Source organism: Mercenaria mercenaria, chromosome 3, assembly GCF_021730395.1.
Source record: "Mercenaria mercenaria strain notata chromosome 3, MADL_Memer_1, whole genome shotgun sequence".
NCBI classification, from domain to species: Eukaryota; Metazoa; Mollusca; class Bivalvia; order Venerida; family Veneridae; genus Mercenaria; species Mercenaria mercenaria.
The window spans coordinates 82,589,322-82,610,830 of NC_069363.1; the positions used below are offsets into that span (position 1 = coordinate 82,589,322).

At 34.8% G+C, this 21,509-nt stretch overlaps 1 protein-coding gene across 1 annotated transcript in view; it reads right to left on the reverse strand.

Moving 5' to 3' along the window:
* The window catches only part of LOC123524249 (thimet oligopeptidase-like), a 50,396-nt gene that overhangs the window by 27,917 nt on the left and 970 nt on the right, over positions 1-21,509 (reverse strand). The window contains exons 2-7 of the mRNA XM_045302310.2: positions 14,211-14,350; positions 10,054-10,169; positions 8,799-8,930; positions 5,446-5,483; positions 4,008-4,120; positions 1,023-1,077 (exon numbers count right to left, since the gene is read on the reverse strand). Coding sequence (XP_045158245.2) covers positions 1,023-1,077; positions 4,008-4,120; positions 5,446-5,483; positions 8,799-8,930; positions 10,054-10,169; positions 14,211-14,350 — 594 coding nt within the window. The remainder of the gene's footprint in view (positions 1-1,022; positions 1,078-4,007; positions 4,121-5,445; positions 5,484-8,798; positions 8,931-10,053; positions 10,170-14,210; positions 14,351-21,509) is intronic.

Consider the following 21,509-nt stretch of genomic DNA (forward strand, 5'->3'; position numbering starts at 1 on the left):
ATGTAAAACCTGTAAAGTCGACAAAATTCTCAACTGAAAAATATCAACTTTCCTCCTTGTACATTAAAAACTATATTCAAACTGAAATACAAGAAAGTTTGAAAAACTAGAGCTATCACTAAAGGTGATAAATGTACCCCCCGCACTCACTTACACAGTACATTGCAATTTGACGCACACAAGATTGCATAATTATGTGGACTGTATGTACATAGACTGTATCTATATAGTATAGTAACAAAAAACAAAGTCCCATAACTCTGCAGAATATTTATCTAAAAGAACATAACATGCACCATGCACAACTAGGGTTGGTACTGATCACTTGTGTGAAGTTTCAAGGGGTCGGAAGATTAGGCGCGCACAAGATTGCATATGCAGATTTATGTATATAGTATGTTAACAAAAAACAGTCAAATAACTGAGCAGAATTTTTTTCTGAAAGAACCTAACATGCACCATGAACAACTAGGGTTACCACTGATCACTTGTATTAAGTTTCATTAAATTGTGTGCATGGGTTCAAGAGATTAGGTGCACACAAGATTGCATATGCAGACTCTATGTATACAGTAACAAAAATCGAAGTCCCTTAACTCTGCAAATTTTTTTCTGAAAGAACCTAACATGCCCCATGCACAACTACTGTTGTTACTGGTTACTTATGTGAAGTTTCATTAAATTGTGTCACGGAGATTAGGAGAGATGGGTTGCACAAGATTGTGTCTATGTATATAGTGTAGTAACAAAAAACAAAGTCCCGTAACTCTACAAATTTTTTTTCTGAAAGAACCTAACATGCCCCATGCACAACTACTGTTGTTACTGATCACTTGTGTGAAGTTTCATTAAATTGTGTCAAGGGGATGAAGAGAGATGGTGTGCACAAGACTGTGTCTACGGACAGACAGACATAAAGACAGATAACCTGAAACCAGTATACCCCCCTTACAACTTCATTCTTCTGGGGTACAAAAACCCAAGATAGTTCTTTGCCAAACAATGAATCAAGTCGCTCCTACCTCATGCCTCAGCCTGATTAACTCTTCCAGGATCGCTGTATTTTCTTTCACACACCTGCATAGCAAAATTAATAATAATATCTTGGTCAATAAATGACTGTAGCACTATTACAGCGCATGTGCATTTGTTCTTTACTGCACCTAATTAATACTTGTCATTTTACCTGGAAATCAAAGCCTGACATATTTTACAGGACTGATAATGATTTAAAGACACATCTGACAATTTCCTACATGTATATAGGCAAAAATTTTCCTACGGACAGAATTTCTTTAAACTATGTGTACTGAATGAGAATTAAGTTTAAAACGGAAATATGTATTAAAAATTATAGGTACCAGTTTCTGATCTTGAATTATCTGCCCTTGAAAATAGATTTTTCAGTATTTTCCGACTTTCAAGGGCAGACAATTCATGACCAAGGCTGGGTACCTATGATTTGCTTTATTTTATATTTCTGTTTTTGACTTGATTCTCTGTCAGTAAACACAGTTTAAAGAAGAAATTCTATCCGTAAGAAAATTTTGCCCCATGTCAATATAGACACTGTGGCAACTGCCCTTGACTACAAACATGACAAAAAGATACCTCAAAGTCCTGGTCTTTCCCATGGACCAAATTTCTTTAAACTTTGTATAATGAATGCAAATGATGACTTAAACAGAAAGATCAATTAAAATGCACAGTTTCCTTGCCTTAATCTTGAGTTATCTGTCCTTGAAAATTGGATTTTTTAAAGTATTTTCTGATTTTCAAGGGCAGATAATTCAAGAGCAAGCACCGGTACCTATGATTTTTAATACATATTTCCATTTTAAACTTGATTCTCAGTCAGTACACAAAGTGTTTAAAGAAATTCTGTCTGTAGGAAAATTTTTGCCTATATATAGAGATAGTACCTAAGTTTTTCAAATCACAGGTTTGAAGTTAAAAAGCTTTGAAATGAAGACAAAGGTCCATATATTTCTCAAAAACAGAAATATAGACAATATTTTAACCAGAAGTGTGGAGTTATGAGCATTTAATATTTTCATGTTAACGAAAATTTTGTGATCAAGGAAATGTAACTCTTCTTGAACATGGAGAGCATAAACATCAAAGGGACATAATATAGTCAATATTTTCTAATTGGGTGCATTTGATTTAACATTCAACTTTGATCTGGATTGCTAAATAATGATCCATGATACTGTGTGCTAAAAATTTAGAACATCTGGAACAGTCTATTAACAGCAAAACAATGCTTTTAAATAGCAGAATCTAAATAGTTAAGCTCTAACTGGGACTCGAACCCAGGACCTCTCACCCCTAAGGCAGACACTCTACCACTTCCCTATAACAGCAGTAGCTAATAGCTATGCAGTTTAATTGCTGGATTACATTGCGTGAACTGGAACAATAATCGGTGAACTCCGGATTATCGGCATATTCGCTTTGTTACCTAACGGCAATTTTTGTGTAAAGAAAAAATATAATCTAATGCTGCCAACGTCATAATCGGTCAAATCTGCCCAAATTTCTCTGACGTGTTGTTCAGAGTATGGACTTACTAACTGGTAGTACCAGTGAAATATTACTTACACTGAATCTTTTATATTTGCCCTTTTTGCAGCTGTCGAACGGCAAACACGGTGAGTTTTGGCCAAATATAAGTAATTATTTTACCAGTTTTGAGAGGATTTCAATTGATGGGAAATTACAGTTACAAACTAAATACCTTTCTGCAACACATGGAGTCATTAGCATTCACTGTCAATCAGTATTATGACTAAGAGCGACTGTCATTCATTCATTTCAAAGTTTCATAGACAGAGTCCGTTGTTTACATTTTTTTTATCGTAACCGGTGCACTTGTAAAAATCACTTTAGTTTGAAAAATCAAAGTATGCAAAGAGCTATGGTACGGTCTCTACTATATACATATAGGAAATTGTCATATGTGTCTTTAAAACAACCATCATTGCAAACTATAAAAAACCAAACAAGGATGTAAAACTGACATAATATAATATATACACCTGTCACAACAAGTTACTTTTGGCTTTTACAATACCCTACTTAATAAGCAGTCTAGTTTTAAATTTTCTCAACTTTGCATAATACAAGGACAAAAACTCTACAGTGACAAAGACTATCTGGCTGGTTATCATATGTGGCCAAGGTAATATGCCCTTAAATGTCGTGACTACATCTGGTAAACATTGGATAAGAACTGCTCAAGTTATTATAAAGCAGACACAGACAATTTTCACAATTTTAAGCAAATCAAGGGCCATAACCCACGTGTGACTTGCATATGGACTGCTCAAGATAGGGAGCAGACAATGTTTGTGAATGAGGCCCACCATTCCACAGATGTTCTCATCATACATCCCATTTCACGTGTGTATAATAAGTAATTTGAAATTTTGATGGATATAGAAGTGTATCAAGCTGTTGTTATTGTTGAGCTGTTAGTTGTTGTTGTAATTTTCTGAACTTAAATATTAGATTTATGACAGTAGAAATTTCAGAAGTATTCCATTAAATAGCCTGAAATATTTTCATCATGAGGACCAGAAATATTTCCATTTTAAAATCAAAGGAGCTTTACAGCAAACAATTTTTACAGATACTTAGAATAAAAATTCCTATAAAAATACAGAAAAGCACCTAACATTGGTTACTTTTATTCCCACTTTCTGCCACCTGGAAGTAAGCATCAGTGTTTATTGTGCCAAAGACATTATAATTGTGCTGCACCATGAGAAAACCAACATAGTGCAATTGAAACCAGCATCGATCCAGACCAGCCTGCGCATCTGCGCAGTCTGGACAGGATCCATGCTGTTCACTTTTAAACCCTATTGCAATTAGAGAAACCGTAAGCGAATAATATGGATCCTGACCAGACGGCACGGATGTGCAGCCTGGTCTGGATCCATGCTGGTTGCAAATGCACTATGTTGATTTTCTCATGGTGCGGCTCAGATTTATTATTTTACCTTGAATTAAATGCAGTTTCCAGTCTTCTCCTAGTATCAGGATTTCGAGCTTTCTTCATACATGGAAAATAGTGTGGGTATTTTAGTGATACCTTACACTTCCCAGCATCTGTCTGAAATACAAGTAAAAAGAACTATTCATAAAGAGTTGGACTATTTCAAGGTCAAACAAGGGCCATAACTAGGTAAGACTTATGTAACTTACTTTAGTACAGTTTATTACCAATCAAAAATTCTATTATGGCAAAGTAAAACCTTCAGCCAAATTTTGTAAGTCAAATATGGGTCATATTTTGAATACAATTCAATCAAGAGTTCTCCAACTTGTTTATGAGTGAACATTTCAAGAGAAGTATGTTGTGCTAAGTTTGAAAATATATAGTACTTATCGTGATATAGCTTGATAATTGCACGAAAATTTTTAACCCAAACACTCCATGTGCATAAAAAAATCCATAATCGGAGCTAAATTCAACAAAGAATTACCAAACTTGTTTATTTCAGCAGGTCTCAATCAAATACATAAAATAAACTTGCGAGCAAAACTTTAACCTAATGGTGATGACGACACTAATGCCGGCACAATAAAATAGCTCTCACCATTCTTAAAATAGATTAAAACACTTAAATACAAAGTCACTGGGTTATAAACTGCTTTTTTTTGTAACATACTGATTATGCCAAATTATAAAACACATATCAATGAATAATTTATGCAAAGTCACTGTGCCATTATTGGGAAAAAGTTCTTTTCATCGCCTAACAACCCTCCACCCCCCGACCCACCCACAATAATTGTATTTAATATCTCCTGACAAAAGTATGTAAAAATTTTGTAATTCTGCACAAACAAATTCAACTCCTTGCAAGAACTGCCTGCTAAAAAATATTACTTATAATTAAGGAAAAATATTCATATCCCCACATCTCCTCCCTAAAGTACACCATAGTGTAAAATTTCAAAATACCCATTAATTTTTTTTTTTCAGTTATCTAGAGGTGGAGGCCCACTCAAAGTTAGACTACTTCCTTCACCCCTGACACTGACAATAAACTATGAAGCAATCAGATTCTGCTTTTATTCAAGGCAGTTTGAACAAATAAATCATCTCTATTGCGCAATCAGGGCAGGCAAAATCAATGAATATTCACAAATTACAATTTATGTGGAATACTTATATACCATGATATCATAATGATCCAGAAACATTTACTATGAACTTCATTTAACCATTAGCCTGCTGGCAGCAAGTGATTCTGCCTTTGCGACCAGTGAAGACCAAGATCAGCCTGCACATCCATGCAGTCTGATCACGGTCTGCACTGTTCACTATTCAGTCAGTATCTTTTTGGTAAGCACCCCTTTTAACAGTTAATGGTACTGTCCTGATTGAAAGATGGACAAGTTCAATTTAGAAATTTAGCAGGGTTAGCATACCTTTTCAAGAGATTTAACAAAGTCTTCTGGGAGTCCAGCTGTAAATAAAAAGTAAATCATTTGAGATGTACAACAAGAACAGAGCAGCCTGCCAACCACGTGACACAAAGCCATAATGTATATGTCGTTTCTTCAAATGCCATCATGACAAAACCCCTCTAATCCAATAACTTTTCCCCAAGTCAAGAGCATGTTTGGTCTAGTGGAGTAGGACTGTTACACATATTTCACCATATATTTTACCATTACATGATCCTAATAAAATTCCCTAGTTAATATTTTTTGGCTAATGACCAGTTGTTACTTCAATTCTGATTTGCTGGGCTGAAGTTGGAACTTGAGAAAAAAATCGTTTCAAATTTAGATTTGGATTTTACAGCACTCCAACACAATAAATGTTATACATTTTTGTATAATGTTAAAAATGACTAAAAAGTTTGGTTTCCTGTCTCATTTCTATGGAAATAAAAATATGAGGTATGGAATTAAAACTTTTTATACCTGATAGAACCACTGAAATATATAGCTTTTAATGTAATTACTACAGAGATATGGACATAACTATGGTCATGTGTATTTACCAAAGAAATGATGATTTTTCATTGCTTCTACTTCTATACATATGTGTACTTATTTACATATGTGTAGTGAATCCCTATATGTAACAATAAGAATCTGTAACAATCTGTCTGATAAATTTAACCTAGTTGTTTGCAACAACAAACAAGAGCTGTCCGTAAGACAGCCAAGCTCGACTATTTATATAAATATCTCGAAATATTGTCCCAGAAGCAGGAAAATATTACCCAAAAAGGTTAAATATCAAAAGAATTTTAAGTTCAAAACGAGGCATAATTTGACCAAAATGCATATCAGTTATGCTACTTGCTGCTATCAATTAGTTTTATAACCCCGAAGGCACATGTGAAGTTTCAATTCAATATCTGCATTAGTTTTGGAGATAGAAACTCGCATGTAAAACTTTAACCAGAATTTTCAAAGTCCAAAAGGGGGCATAATTTGCCCAAAATACATGCTAGAGTTATGGGACTTGACCTAGTGAGGTTGGTTATTGATCTAGAAAAAAAAAAGTTTCAAATCTATATGCCTTTTTGAAATTGCTGTATGTACTTGCACGCAAAACTTTAACCAGGATTTTCTAAGTCCAAAAAGGGGAATAATTTGCTCAAAATACATGTAAGAGTTATGGGACTTGATCCAGTGAGGTTAGAAATTGATCTAGAAAAAGAAAAAATAAGTTTCAAATCTATATGCCTTTTAGTAACAGCTGTATGTACTTGCACGCAAAACTTTAACCAGAATTTGCTAAGTCCAAAAGGGGGCATAATTTGGCCAAAATGAAGGTCAGAGTTATGGGACTTGCTGCTATCAACTAGTTTTATAACCCCGAAGACACATGTGAAGTTTCAAATCAATATCTGCATTAGTTTTGGAGATAGTAACTTGCATGTAAAACTTTAACCAAAATTTTTTAAGTCCAAAAGGGGGCATAATTTGCTCAAAATACATGTCAGAGTTATGGGACTTGACCCAGTGAGGTTGGTAATTAATCTAGAAAAAGAAAAAATGAGTTTCAAATCTATATGCCTTTTAGAAATAGCTGTATGTACTTGCACGCAAAACTTTAACCAGAATTTTCTAAGTCCAAAAGGGGGCATAATTTGGCCAAAATGAAGGTAAGAGTTATGGGACTTGTTGCTATCAACTAGTTTTATAACCCCGAAGACACATGTGAAGTTTCAAATCAATATCTGCATTAGTTTTGGAGATAGTAACTTGCATGTAAAACTTTAACCAAAATTTTCTAAGTCCAAAAGGGGGCATAATTTACTCAAAATACATGTCAGAGTTATGGGACTTGACCCAGAGAGGTTGGTAATTGACCTAGAAAAAGAAAAAGTAAGTTTCAAAGCTATATGCATACATGTCATACGTCCCGGATTGTCCGGGATTGTCCCGGAAATCACATACTCCTCCCGGTGTCCCGGACAGTGTTGAAATGTCCCGGAAAATTAAAAATACAGAAAAACAAAAATAAGCCCCCAAAAAAATTTTTTTGCCTATAAATTGTTGAATTTTAAAACACAATAAACAGTCACCGGTGTCACATTGTTTATTCCTAATTATCCGATAATCAGTTTCATGCCCTCGAGCGGGACACGTTGATTAAGCTAGCTCCGATCACCACTCATATTGCGCACTACGACCTTTTGATGACTCAGATTAATTTACAGTCAGCTATTTTGATGACCCTGATTAAGAATTGACAAAATTATGCAATCAATAACAGTTTTATGATAATTTAATATTAGGAACAATAGCCGAAAATCTTGTTGTTAGCACGTAGGCGGTGAAGCTACATGTAGCCTTAACTGGAAGAAATGGCTGATAACGGTCAATTAAATGATAATTATTTTAAAAGGTTGTAATCTTTCAAAATGTAGATTGATTGTCACACATATTCTAAATTAAACTTTTGACTATTGAATGCCTTTGCCGGCCGATCCTTGAAAATTGACCCAACCCGAAATATTTTATATCGATTTTATCTACAAGATTTATTTTATTCCTTTGAGGATTCCATTTTATTAACGATTAGGTAAACTTTTAAGCTTTAAAAAGATACTAAATAAGCTGGATTCTAAATCACGATGACCAGGTTAATTCTTCGTATATAGCAAGTCTCCCAATTCAGTTCACCTCGGGGAACGCAACCAATTCACGTGCCGAACTATAGACGTAAATTACCCTATTTACCTCCCTTAGAAAGCTAGACGACATTTGCAACAAATTATTCCTAAGCGAGGGAACAATGTTTATCTCCGGAAACTGCATATAATTTTATGATATTTATGCATGAAACAGACGAACACTAATGTCACGGTGTATGTCCCGGACAAAGGGTAAAAATCCCGGAAATTTTAACTCAGAATCCCGGAAAGGTCCGGAAAAATTATGGCATGTATGGCTATATGCCTTTAATTGATGGCTGTATGTACTTGCATGCAAAAACTTAACCAAGGTGTGACGCCGACGCCGACGCCAGGGTGAGTAGAATAGCTAGACTATTCTTTGAATAGTCGAGCTAAAAACCAACTGTGTGTAAACTTTAAATATCTGACACCTCAAACAATCAAATAAAAAAAAAATAAGATTCAAATACAAGTATGATATCACAGCCTGTCTATTTTCATGCACTGGTATTTTGCCTCTTACATCAATGGAATACCTAAAAGTAGTTTTGAACATCTGATTATCAAAAGGAACATTATATTGCATTCTAGCTAAGAAGGAACTTATTTCTTATTTTTTTCACACCCTTTAAGGCTTACCAAGTTCTTCCTCTGTGAATTCCAGTATTGTATTCTCTTCACCAAGATTTTTACTGAAGTCTATAGAAAGGTCACTCATTCTCTTTTTGATTGCCTTAATTCTGTCCTGTGTTTCTTTCTGTAAATGTAACCCTGTAAAATAAAACAAAGATCTACATATCAGTTTAGCTACAAGACATATATGTTAGCGTTTATCCAACATGCATCAAAGTTGCATTCCTTGAATTATATTACCATGGCAAAAAACTATTCAAAGTTTATTCGAAATTGTTCCCTTTTTAAAAGGGCTAAATGATAAAGAATGGGCACACAATACTGCCAATTTTGCCTTTGATCTAGTCAAACAACCCTGACCTTGAACCAACATGTCTGAAAGCTGGCTTTTGCACACTGATTACGACAAACACTTGTGCCAAGTAAAGATAAGGACTGGCAATAAAACCCTGCTTATATGTATCAGACAGTTCACTATACAACCGTGACCTTACACTGAAAATGACCAACAGTTACACTCTGCATAAAGTCTAGTTGAGCCGCACCATGAGAAAACCAACATAGTGCATTTGCGACCAGCATGGATCCAGACCAGCCTGCGCATCTGCGCAGTCTGGTCAGGATCCATACTGTTTGCTAAAGGTTTCTCTAATTGCAATAGGCTTTGAAAGCGAACAGCATGGATCCTGACCAGAATGGGCGGATGCGCAGGCTGGTCTGGATTCATGCTGGTAGCAAATGCACTATGTCTGTTTTCTCATGGTGCGGCTCAGTTATGGAAAACTTTGGTGTTTGAAAAAGATACAGAGAAGACACAACATTGTGAGAGCCAGGTAACAAAATGTACAACCAGACCAGTTAACAATTTGTCTTCCAAAATTTATGGCAACATAAATATATTGAAAGAATATATTTTTAGCCATTTCAACCTACTTCAGGAAACTGGCCATAGATGATTTTTATTTAATTTTCCAGATCAGATTGTACCAAATTTCATTTCTACCACTACTTTTGCCTAAAATCAAATAAGCTGTACAGATACCTAGACTTGTATCATATGGTACCACTATTCTTCTTCCTTCTGTTTTAATATATGATAAAGGTCAGTTTGGTAAGACAGTTTCTATGTACAGTCTTTAAAATTGTACAAAAAATCTTATAATAAATAAATAAATATATATATATATATATATATATATATATTTATATATAGTTCAAAGTCATGCTAACCTATTTATAGGGTTAGCAGACTGGTACTCACCATTCCTCTTGCCCAGTTTGATTTGTCTTTCAATATAACGTTTAACTTCTGCTGATAACCCTTCCATTCCTGTCTTCTCAAATGCGACAAGAGAATCAAACACATCCTGTCTCATACTGTAACGGAATATAAAAACAGCATTAACCTTTACCCTGTGAAAGTTCTAAAATGGACTGGTCTATCATTCATTTTGGGCAGTATCATTTCTTACAGTTATTACCAAAGGGTATTCACTGAAAATTTACTGACTGAATAGTGAACAGTGCAGACCATGATCGGCCTGCACGTATGTGCAGGCTTTCTTGGTCTGCACTGGTTGTAAAGGCAAAATCACTTACCGACAACAGGCGAAAGGTTAAAAACAGTTATAGAAACATTACAGTCGACATTGTATTAAGAGACCACCCAAGGGACTGCTAAGAAGTGGTCTCTTAATGGAATGGTCGCTTAATGAATTTCAGTCAGATGAAAAGAAAAGTTATTTTTAACTGTTAATGTAACTGTATTTATTATGAACATACATGTATGGTTTCAAAATCTGTTTTAACATCATGAACACTTTTCCAAGTCCACAAACCGTGAAAATTATGGCTAGATGGTTTGTCAGTTTGACTGATACAAAGGTTAATTGCATTCAGTCATGTTTAAAACGTACTCTCTAATTACACAGATGAAGAAATGCCCGGTAGAATTTTGGTACCCGGTCGCTTCATAGATACTTTTGTCGAATATTTTACCTGTCGGGACTACATTTATGTGGTCGCTAGTCGCTTAATAAAAAAGTTGTTTAATGGAATGAATTTATGTACTGAAAACATTCGGGAGGGATTTTGACCGGTCGTTTAATACAAAAATCGCCTAACAGAGGTGGTCGCAAGTACGATGTCGACTGTATATCGAAATTCAAAGTACTTGGAAAAGCTATATTGGTAATATATCTATCTCATTTGTGCAACATTATTTTGATTCTGTTTTAAAAATATGAAATTTCAAAACTTATAACTCAGTACAACAGAATTCCCATTCACATATGACAATTCTAACAGAGAAATAAATTACTTTGAATTTCAAAATATTTCGCGATCTACAAGACAGCTATTTTAAACAATTTCGCATAAAGGCTATGCCTTTTAACCAATTTTGTATATATGTGCTGTCTGCAAAATCGCAGGTGAAAGAAGACTGGGTCTGTTTAGGGACAAAAAAAAAAAGCAGTTACCATTGCAAGATATTTTTGCTGCGTTTATATACAGGTCTGAACAAAACGGCGTTGAGTCATTGACTGATGTGTTACTCAATCAGTCAGATACACCTGCTTGTATGTTAACGAATGCAACAGTGTATCGCTTATGATAAGCTGCTCAACAAATGTGTTTGTTGCAAATTTCTAACTATTTTTCATAAACTTACACTTTAATCTTATTAAGCTCATTAGCTTACCACACCATGATGCTGGTATAGCAGAAAGAGAAACAGAAACATGTGCAACACTACTTTTGTGTTAATCTGAAACATCAGTTTTGATATGTATCACAATTTGGAGTTGCCTATCATAATATACTACGCTACGAAATTGCTAATACCTATCCCTATTATATGTCTATAGTGCAAAAAGCAGAAATTAGTGTAAAGATATGTATTTTCACTACCAGTAAATATGCAGTTTTATTATATACCTATATAAATTCTGTAAAAAATCGGCTTGTATTGCACAACAAAATATGAACAAACAGACAAAAATTCCGTATTGTACCTTTTAAATTCCGTATTGTACCTTCCGTATTGTATGTTGCCGGACTATTTTCATTATTATGCATGACCAGACACATTTCTATAAATAGCGCACATAAAAACTTCACTAAGTTCCATTTAATATCGATAAACATTGAAGATTTCGTTCAAGAACAAAACAAGAATCAAAATGGTAAAGGTATATAATAAAAGGGTCATTATAACGGTAACTAGATCTGGGACTTTGTATTCGGCTCTCGTGGATTTTGCAAGGTTGGATCACACTCGGCGCTTGCGCGCCTCGTGAGATCCAATCTGGCAAAATCCACTCAGCCGAATACTGCATCCCAGATCAAGCTACTGTTATAATAACCCTATTGTATTTGTGAAAATAAATTCTTGCAAAGGTTCTGTTATGTTATAATAATTATAGTCAAATGATGGCCATTCATGAATATCTTACCTTTTCCAGCTTTTGATGGTGGAGAAAGACCCAAAGTGGGACTTCAGGCATTATTTCAGAATTTTCTTCTGAGAAAGGGGGAAAAAAACATTATTTTATGAGGGGAATGGGGCCCATATTCGGCCCCCAAAATAGGCCAAACAAGTGCCCTGGTCTGCTGGAAGACTTCCTCACATGGAAAGTTCTACACCCAAAGCAAGGTTTCGAATTTACATCAGTAAACGGCAACTGAGTGTATTTTTATTTTGAAACTATATAAAATGTTCATAAAATAAAATGTAGTCAAAATATCTGATTTTACATTATACACTATACAACCTTAATACAACCCTCAAACCAGCAAGGACAGATGTTTTCTTCCTCATTAGAAGGAATTCTTTGTTAATTAACCTATCTGGAGCAGAAAGAGTGTTTTTTTCCCCAAATAGGTTGCACTGCATTCACATAAATCAACAAGAGCACCGCCTACGGGTGCCATCACTCGTCTGCAAGTGCTGGTCAGTATGTAAGAAACAAGAGGGTTATGATGACCCTGGATCGCTCACCTGAGTAATATGAGCTACATGTTTCAAAGATCAAACTGATGATAAAATATTAAGAAAGTCAGTAGGTCACATTCATGGTCAATGAAATTCAGTTTTACTATTGGTGTGCAAAACTGTGTATGTCATCAAAATTTCAAGACTGTATCTTAAAAAACAAGAAAGTAGGTCAGTAGGTCAAGGTCACAGTCAAGTGACATCATATTACTTGGGGTCATCAGGTAATTATAATTAAACAGTCTTGGAAATAGGATCAAATGATTTTTTAAGTATTATTTCCTATATAACCCCCAGGGCAGGGCCTCTTTTCACCCCAGGGGTACAATTTGAACAATTTTGGCTGAGGACCATAAGACAATGCTACAAACCAAATATCAAAGGCCTAAGTGCTGTGCTTTCAGACAAGAAGATTTTTAAAGTTTTTTCTTTCGGTTGCCATGGCAACCAGTTCTGCATGGAATTCAATTCTTCGAACACTTTGAAAGGGGGTCACCCAAGGATCATCCCTGTGAAGTTTGGTGTAATTCTGTCCTGTGGTTTTCAAGAAGATTTTTTAAGAAATGTTGACGGACAAAAGATGCACGACGGACATTGAGCGGTCACAATAGTTCACCATGAGCCTTTGCCTCAGGTGAGCTAAAAAAGTCATAGTTCAGAATTTCTAAGTACAAAAAGGGCCATAATTTTGACAAAATGCATATATCGAGTTATGGTTCTTTGTCAACACAGTCAACTAATGATGACAAACGAGTGTGCAAAATTTTAAAGCTGTAGCGCTTATAGTTTTTGAGAAAAGGCAGGCCTAAACAAAAATTTTAACCAAGAAACTCAAATTTTCTAAGTACAATATAGGGCCACAATTCTGACAAAATGCATAACAGAGTTATGGTTCTTGGCCTACTAAGTAATCTAATGATGACAAACAAGTGTGCAAAGTTTCAAAGCTGTAGCTCTTATAGTTTTTGAGAAAAGGTGGACCTAAACAAAACTTTTAACCAAGAAACTCAAATTTTCTAAATACAAAAAGGGCCATTATTTTGATAAAATGCATATCAGAGTTATGGTCCTTGGCCTACACAGTACCCTAAAGATGATAAATAAGTGTGCAAAGTTTTAAAGCTGTAGCTCTTATAGTTTTTGAGAAAAGATGGACCTAAACAAAAACTTTAACCACCGCAGACGATCAAGTGACTATAATACCTCATAGATTTTTTTCAAAAATCAGACGAGTTAAAAAACTACAAGATTTCAGAAATTTTCATCTGTGTTATGTTGATAAAGGGTGACCTAAATTATATGAAACATGACCCTACTTTGCTTAAGGTTTTCAAATTGGCATTTCTTTTTCAAGACAAAAGAAAACTGACCCCTGTACAAGTCTGTTCAATATAAATATATATATTTTTCTTAGCTTATCATACCTCATTTCAACATCAAATTCAGAGAGCTTCTTGTCTGCTTCCACACTGCAGTCTCTGAGTGATTTGTCTGCATAAACATGTTGAACAAAATCAATATTGTTTCTCTCAACTGCATACTCCCTGTCTAAATCTACAAGTGGCTGAAAAGGTAAAGAAGTTCCAATATGAGCTTGCAGCTTACTCCTCTATTGTGACATTAACACATATGCGTATGTAACACAAATTTAGAAATACATATTGTTTAAACCAACTGACTTTGGGCTGACCCAAAGGGAGTAGAATTATATCCTGAAAATTATCAGATCAGCCAGATATTCCCAACAGGTTGGCCTTAACACAATAATATACAGCAAAATGGGTCATCTATAAACAATATAAATACCTGTGCTTAACTACTTGCACAATGACATGCTTTACTGCATACAAAACATTTTCTCTCAGATATCATTTGATATATGGTAGCATATATTATCCAGACAGCACTCAAACCTAAGCTCTCTTAATGATACCATGTACAGCTAGAAGAGGCATAATGTTGATTGTAAACGCAGACTATTTTTAGATATAAATATTTTCAATTTCAATTTAATGAGCTGACATGTTACTGAAAAGGAAATAATAAAATATTGTTTTTACTAGTTTTTAAAACCAGAGAACAAAATACAGTAAAAGTTTCAAAAGTATCAGTTTGGTTCATGAAACAGATATTTAATAAAAAAAAACAAACAAAAGGGCCAAGATGGCCCTTGGTCGCTCACCTGAGACACACATCATAACAGTGTAAACATGTTTCCCAGATGACCCATATTTAAACTTGGCCTAGATTTCATCAAGGCAATCATTCTGACTAAATTTTATGACTATTCGGTGTAAAATGCAGCCCCTATTGCCTACACAAGGTTTTTCTTTAATTTGCCCGGGTGACCTTGTTTTTGACCCTAGATGATCCATATTCAAACACAACCTTGATTTCATCCAAACAAATACTCTGATCAAATTTCATGAAGATCTGGTGTAAAATGCAGCCCCTACTGCATACACAAGGTTTTTCTTTGATTTGACCTAGTGACCTAGTTTTTGGCTCAAGATAACCCATATTCGAACCTGACTTAGATTTCATTAAGGCAATCATTCTGACCAAAATTCATGAAGATTAATTGAAAAATACAGCCTCTATGGCATACACAAAGTTTTTCTTTGATTTGACCTAGTGACCTAGCTTTTGATCCCAGATGACCCATATTCGAAATCCTCCTGGACTTCATCAAGGCAATCATTCTGACTAAATTTTATGAATACCCAGTGTAATATGCAGCCCCTATTGCCTACACAAGATTTTTCTTTAATTTGACCTAGTGACCTAGTTTTTGACTCCAGATGACCCATATTCAAAAGTGACCTAGATTTCATCCAGACAAACATTCTGATCAAATTTCATGAAGATTTGGTGTAAAATGCAGTCCCTATTGCATACACAAGCTTTTTCTTTGATATGACCTAGTGACCTAGTTTTTGACCCAAGCTGACCCATATTCAAACTTGACCTAGATTTTATCAAGGCAATCATTCTGACCAAAATTTCATGAAGATCAGTTGAAAAATACAACCTCTATTGCATACGCAAGGTTTTTCTTTGATTTGACCTAGTGACCTAGTTTTTGACCCCAGATGACCCATTTTCGAATTTGTCCTACATTTCATCAAGGGTATGATTCTGACCAAAATTTCATGAAGATCAGTTGAAAAATACAACCTCTATTGCATACACAAGGTTTTTCTTTGATTTGACCTAGTGACCTAGTTTTTGACCCCAGATGACCCATTTTCGAAATTGGTCTAGCTTTCATCAAGGTTATCATTCTGACCAAAATTCATGAAGATCAATTGAAAAATACAGCCTCTATCGCATACACAAGGTTTTTCTTTGATTTGACCTACTTTTTGACCCCAGATGACCCATTTTCAAACTTAGCCTAGATTTCATCAAGGAAATAATTCTGACAAAATTTCATGAAGATCAGTTGAAAAATACAGCCTCTATCGCATACACAAGCTAAATGTTGACAGACGGCAGACAGACGCCGGACATAGAGCGATCACAAAAACTCACCTGAGCATTGCTCAGGTGAATGCTCAGGTGAGCTAAAAACACGTAAATTGTTAAATAATTCATATGAAACTGTGTGGGTACTAGGAAGTTTATATAAATTACTTTTATGTAGCAGCACCAAGTTTTCTGGAGCTTTTTCTTATTACCAAAAATCCTGCATGTTTCCTTGGCTACTATCTATTATTACCAATATCCATTATTTGTATATCTTTTGCACTAGATGTATATTCTCTAACACATGTTTCTTACCAAAATCATGAAGCATACCAAATAAAATTATTTTGACAATACAATTCTGATGCCTGTCCTTGCAACAGATTTCTTCATTTTCTGAGTTCCAACAAAAGTTGTGAAGTGTACCATATAAAATTATTTTGACAATACAATTCTGACGCTGTCCTTGCAACAGTTTTCTTCATTTTCTGAGCATTTTGAAATATTCGGAGTCGTCAAAAGCTTGCCATACATTGTCATCTGTGACAGCTATCAATGTAGCAGATGTGACACCTAGGTTCTGTTGAGTTATTATGCACATGATACAGTTCTTCAGATAATGCACTAATATTGCCTGCCATTTATTTTACCCAACCTCCTGTAATCTATTGTTACCAGGCTTGATTTACAAGTGTCCTATGTTTACCATGGTGAAATATAACTACAGTAATAGTTAAGTGCTGTTTCTTTTTGTAAGAGCGAAAATACCACACATGGTCGGATTTAGGATGTAAATTTAGGATGAGCCAAAGTTCTGAGCCACTTTTATTTCTCTTATTTGGCTGTCAGATTGTGCATAGAGAAATAAAATATAGTAAATAATTTCTTTTGAAGATGTATTAGTTCATTGTAGAAGTAAATTCAATTTGTAGTTGGATACAAATGACACAAATCATTTCCTTAGTTTAAGAATCATATCTATCCATGAATTACCAATATTCCAGGACTCATTTATTTTCGGAAAGGAAAACTCGGAATTTTTGCTATTTTAGAAGGTCGAGTTGAACACTCATCTGATGATTTTTAAGAAGGCAATCATTCTGACTAAATTTTATGATTATCCAGTGTAAAATGCAGCCCCTATTGCCTACACAAGGTTTTTCTTTAATTTGCCTGGGTGACCTTGTTTTTGACCCTAGATGATCCATATTCAAACACAACCTTGATTTCATCCAAACAAATACTCTGCTCAAATTTCATGAAGATCTGGTGTAAAATGCAGCCCCTACTGCATACACAAGGTTTTTCTTTGATTTGACCTAGTGACCTAGTTTTTGGCTCAAGATAACCCATATTCGAACCTGACTTAGATTTCATTAAGGCAATCATTCTGACCAAAATTCATGAAGATTAATTGAAAAATACAGCCTCTATGGCATACACAAAGTTTTTCTTTGATTTGACCTAGTGACCTAGCTTTTGATCCCAGATGACCCATATTCGAAATCCTCCTGGACTTCATCAAGGCAATCATTCTGACTAAATTTTATGAATACCCAGTGTAATATGCAGCCCCTATTGCCTACACAAGATTTTTCTTTAATTTGACCTAGTGACCTAGTTTTTGACTCCAGATGACCCATATTCAAAAGTGACCTAGATTTCATCCAGACAAACATTCTGATCAAATTTCATGAAGATTTGGTGTAAAATGCAGTCCCTATTGCATACACAAGCTTTTTCTTTGATATGACCTAGTGACCTAGTTTTTGACCCAAGCTGACCCATATTCAAACTTGACCTAGATTTTATCAAGGCAATCATTCTGACCAAAATTTCATGAAGATCAGTTGAAAAATACAACCTCTATTGCATACACAAGGTTTTTCTTTGATTTGACCTAGTGACCTAGTTTTTGACCTCAGATGACCCATTTTCGAATTTGTCCTACATTTCATCAAGGGTATGATTCTGACCAAAATTTCATGAAGATCAGTTGAAAAATACAACCTCTATTGCATACACAAGGTTTTTCTTTGATTTGACCTAGTGACCTAGTTTTTGACCCCAGACGACCCATTTTCGAAACTGGTCTAGCTTTCATCAAGGTTATCATTCTGACCAAAATTCATGAAGATCAATTGAAAAATACAGCCTCTATCGCATACACAAGGTTTTTCTTTGATTTGACCTAGTTTTTGACCCCAGATGACCCATTTTCAAACTTGGCCTAGATTTCATCAAGGAAATAATTCTGACAAAATTTCATGAAGATCAGTTGAAAAATACAGCCTCTATCGCATACACAAGCTAAATGTTGACAGACGACAGACAGACGCCGGACATAGAGCGATCACAAAAACTCACCTGAGCATTGCTCAGGTGAATGCTCAGGTGAGCTAAAAACACGTAAATTGTTAAATAATTCATATGAAACTGTGTGGGTACTAGGAAGTTTATATAAATTACTTTTATGTAGCAGCACCAAGTTTTCTGGAGCTTTTTCTTATTACCAAAAATCCTGCATGTTTCCTTGGCTACTATCTATTATTACCAATATCCATTATTTGTATATCTTTTGCACTGAATGTATATTCTCTAACACATGTTTCTTACCAAAATCATGAAGCATACCAAATAAAATTATTTTGACAATACAATTCTGATGCCTGTCCTTGCAACAGATTTCTTCATTTTCTGAGTTCCAACAAAAGTTGTGAAGTGTACCATATAAAATTATTTTGACAATACAATTCTGACGCTGTCCTTGCAACAGTTTTCTTCATTTTCTGAGCATTTTGAAATATTCGGAGTCGTCAAAAGCTTGCCATACATTGTCATCTGTGACAGCTATCAATGTAGCAGATGTGACACCTAGGTTCTGTTGAGTTATTATGCACATGATATAGTTCTTCAGATAATGCACTAATTATTGCCTGCCATTTATTTTACCCAACCTCCTGTAATCTGTTGTTACCAGGCTTGATTTACAAGTGTCCTATGTTTACCATGGTGAAATATAACTACAGTAATAGTTAAGTGCTGTTTCTTTTTGTAAGAGCGAAAATACCACACATGGTCGGATTTAGGATGTAAATTTCCAGCATGACTCAGGGCCTCCTCTGGGTTTTTCATACTTGTCGCCAACCTTTTCGCCGATTTGAAAAAGCTGGAGCCACTTTAGTTCCATTTTTGAGCCAAAGTTCTGAGCCACTTTTATTTCTCTTATTTGGCTGTCAGATTGTGCATAGAGAAATAAAATATAGTAAATAATTTCTTTTGAAGATGTATTAGTTCATTGTAGAAGTAAATTCAATTTGTAGTTGGATACAAATGACACAAATCATTTCCTTAGTTTAAGAATCATATCTATCCATGAATTACCAATATTCCAGGACTCATTTATTTTCGGAAAGGAAAATTCGGAATTTTTGCTATTTTAGAAGGTCGAGTTGAACACTCATCTGATGATTTTTAAGAAGCCATGGTAGCAAGTGATATCTTCCAGTTTCTGAACATTTCAAAGAAATTAATTTACCATGTCCAGGATACAAATTAAGGCTGTTGTGTTTTTGTTTTCGGATTCATCGTTAAAATCTTTTATGAAAACTGAGGAATTACAAAATTATCTAATATATTTGCAAAAAGTAACAAATTAAATGTATCTTTCGTACTTATTAAAAATTCGTCAGTCATACAACTGCATGCCACAAACATGTCGATCTTTTTTGTAAAAATCACAACACATAAAGTACACCGTGATCGGCCTTAATTTTGGTGAATTCTCGGCAGAGTTCAAACATACAAGCTGGCAGATGTTTTAATTACTGATTAACCATCAGTTCACACATTATTACGCAATTATATTCTCAAAGTGTCAACCAACTTCAACAGTCGAATTGTCAAATTACACCGCCTAGACTGGTTATCGATTTTATTCACTACCAGCGACTAGGTAAACACGTGTATCGGGAACCAATTATTGGGCCGCTTATATCACTACAGAAAAAAAACAAATGACGAGAAAAAAAGACTATGCGCCACTTATTTTCGCCAGTTTGTAAAATTTAGCGCCAAATTCTTAAAATTATCGCAAATGGCGACATTGGCGATCGACAGCGGAGGCCCTGATGACTTCCTACTGACCACTTTCAGAATAAGTGATCATGCCAGGGATTCAGTAAGAAACTTGAAACTTAAATGGTATGCTTTTATAGCATTTACACTGATAGAAAGTATGAGGCAATAAACCAAAGGGTTGGACTTGCATGCCAACGAAACTGGATAAAAAACATGTTAAGTGGTCGGAAACTGGTTTTGCTTGGATACTATCTAATGTCATGTTATATGTGTATGCCAGTTAGCTACAGAATGTAATATTTTACTTAAATATGACAGGCACCTCATCATATATCCACTGAGTAATGCTTACTATTAATGTATAATTTAATGTGAGAAACAACTCTGAGAGAAATCTATCTCTTCTGTTCAGTTTATTTCGTGAAATTATTTCCTCAAGTTTAATTCTAAGTATGATTTCAAGCATTTCCACCCATAAATATATAGTTTAACCAGAGTTTATAAATAAACCATTTTGTATTCATTATAGTATGCAATATCAAAGATGCAGGTAAACATATACATTACGCCCCATTTCCCCACACATTATATACTGAACAGTTAAAGAAACTATCCAGATGTATAACTGGGGTATATTTTAATAAAACATTTGAATCTATGAATTTGACTTGTTTTCTTCATACCACATTACACTTGAAGAACCGCAAAGTCAGTAGTCCCATAACAGCCGTTTTGCACGAAATTCTGGCTATATCTTCAGCGTGTCTGTTGCATTGTAACATCTCAATTGCGCGCTCGCACTGAATTTGATTCAGTTGTGCCATGCAGCCAACAACATGTTTTTAACTTTATCCTGTTTTTCGAGTGAATCAATCGTCAATGTTTCCAATGCCAATAAAATAAAATCGTAAATAACATGCGCACGTGAATTTCGTATAAAACGGATATTGTGGGACTACTGACTTCACGGTTGATCAATTTTTTAAATTTTACACGTGAAGTTCTTCTAGTGTAATGTGGTATGAAGAAAACAAGTCAAATTTATAAATTTATGTGTTTTATTAAAAAATACCCCATTTATACATCTGGATAGTTTCTTTTTCTGTTCAGTATAATTATATTTAGCATTATGCCACATTCTGCATCATTACCAACAAGAATATATACTACGACGA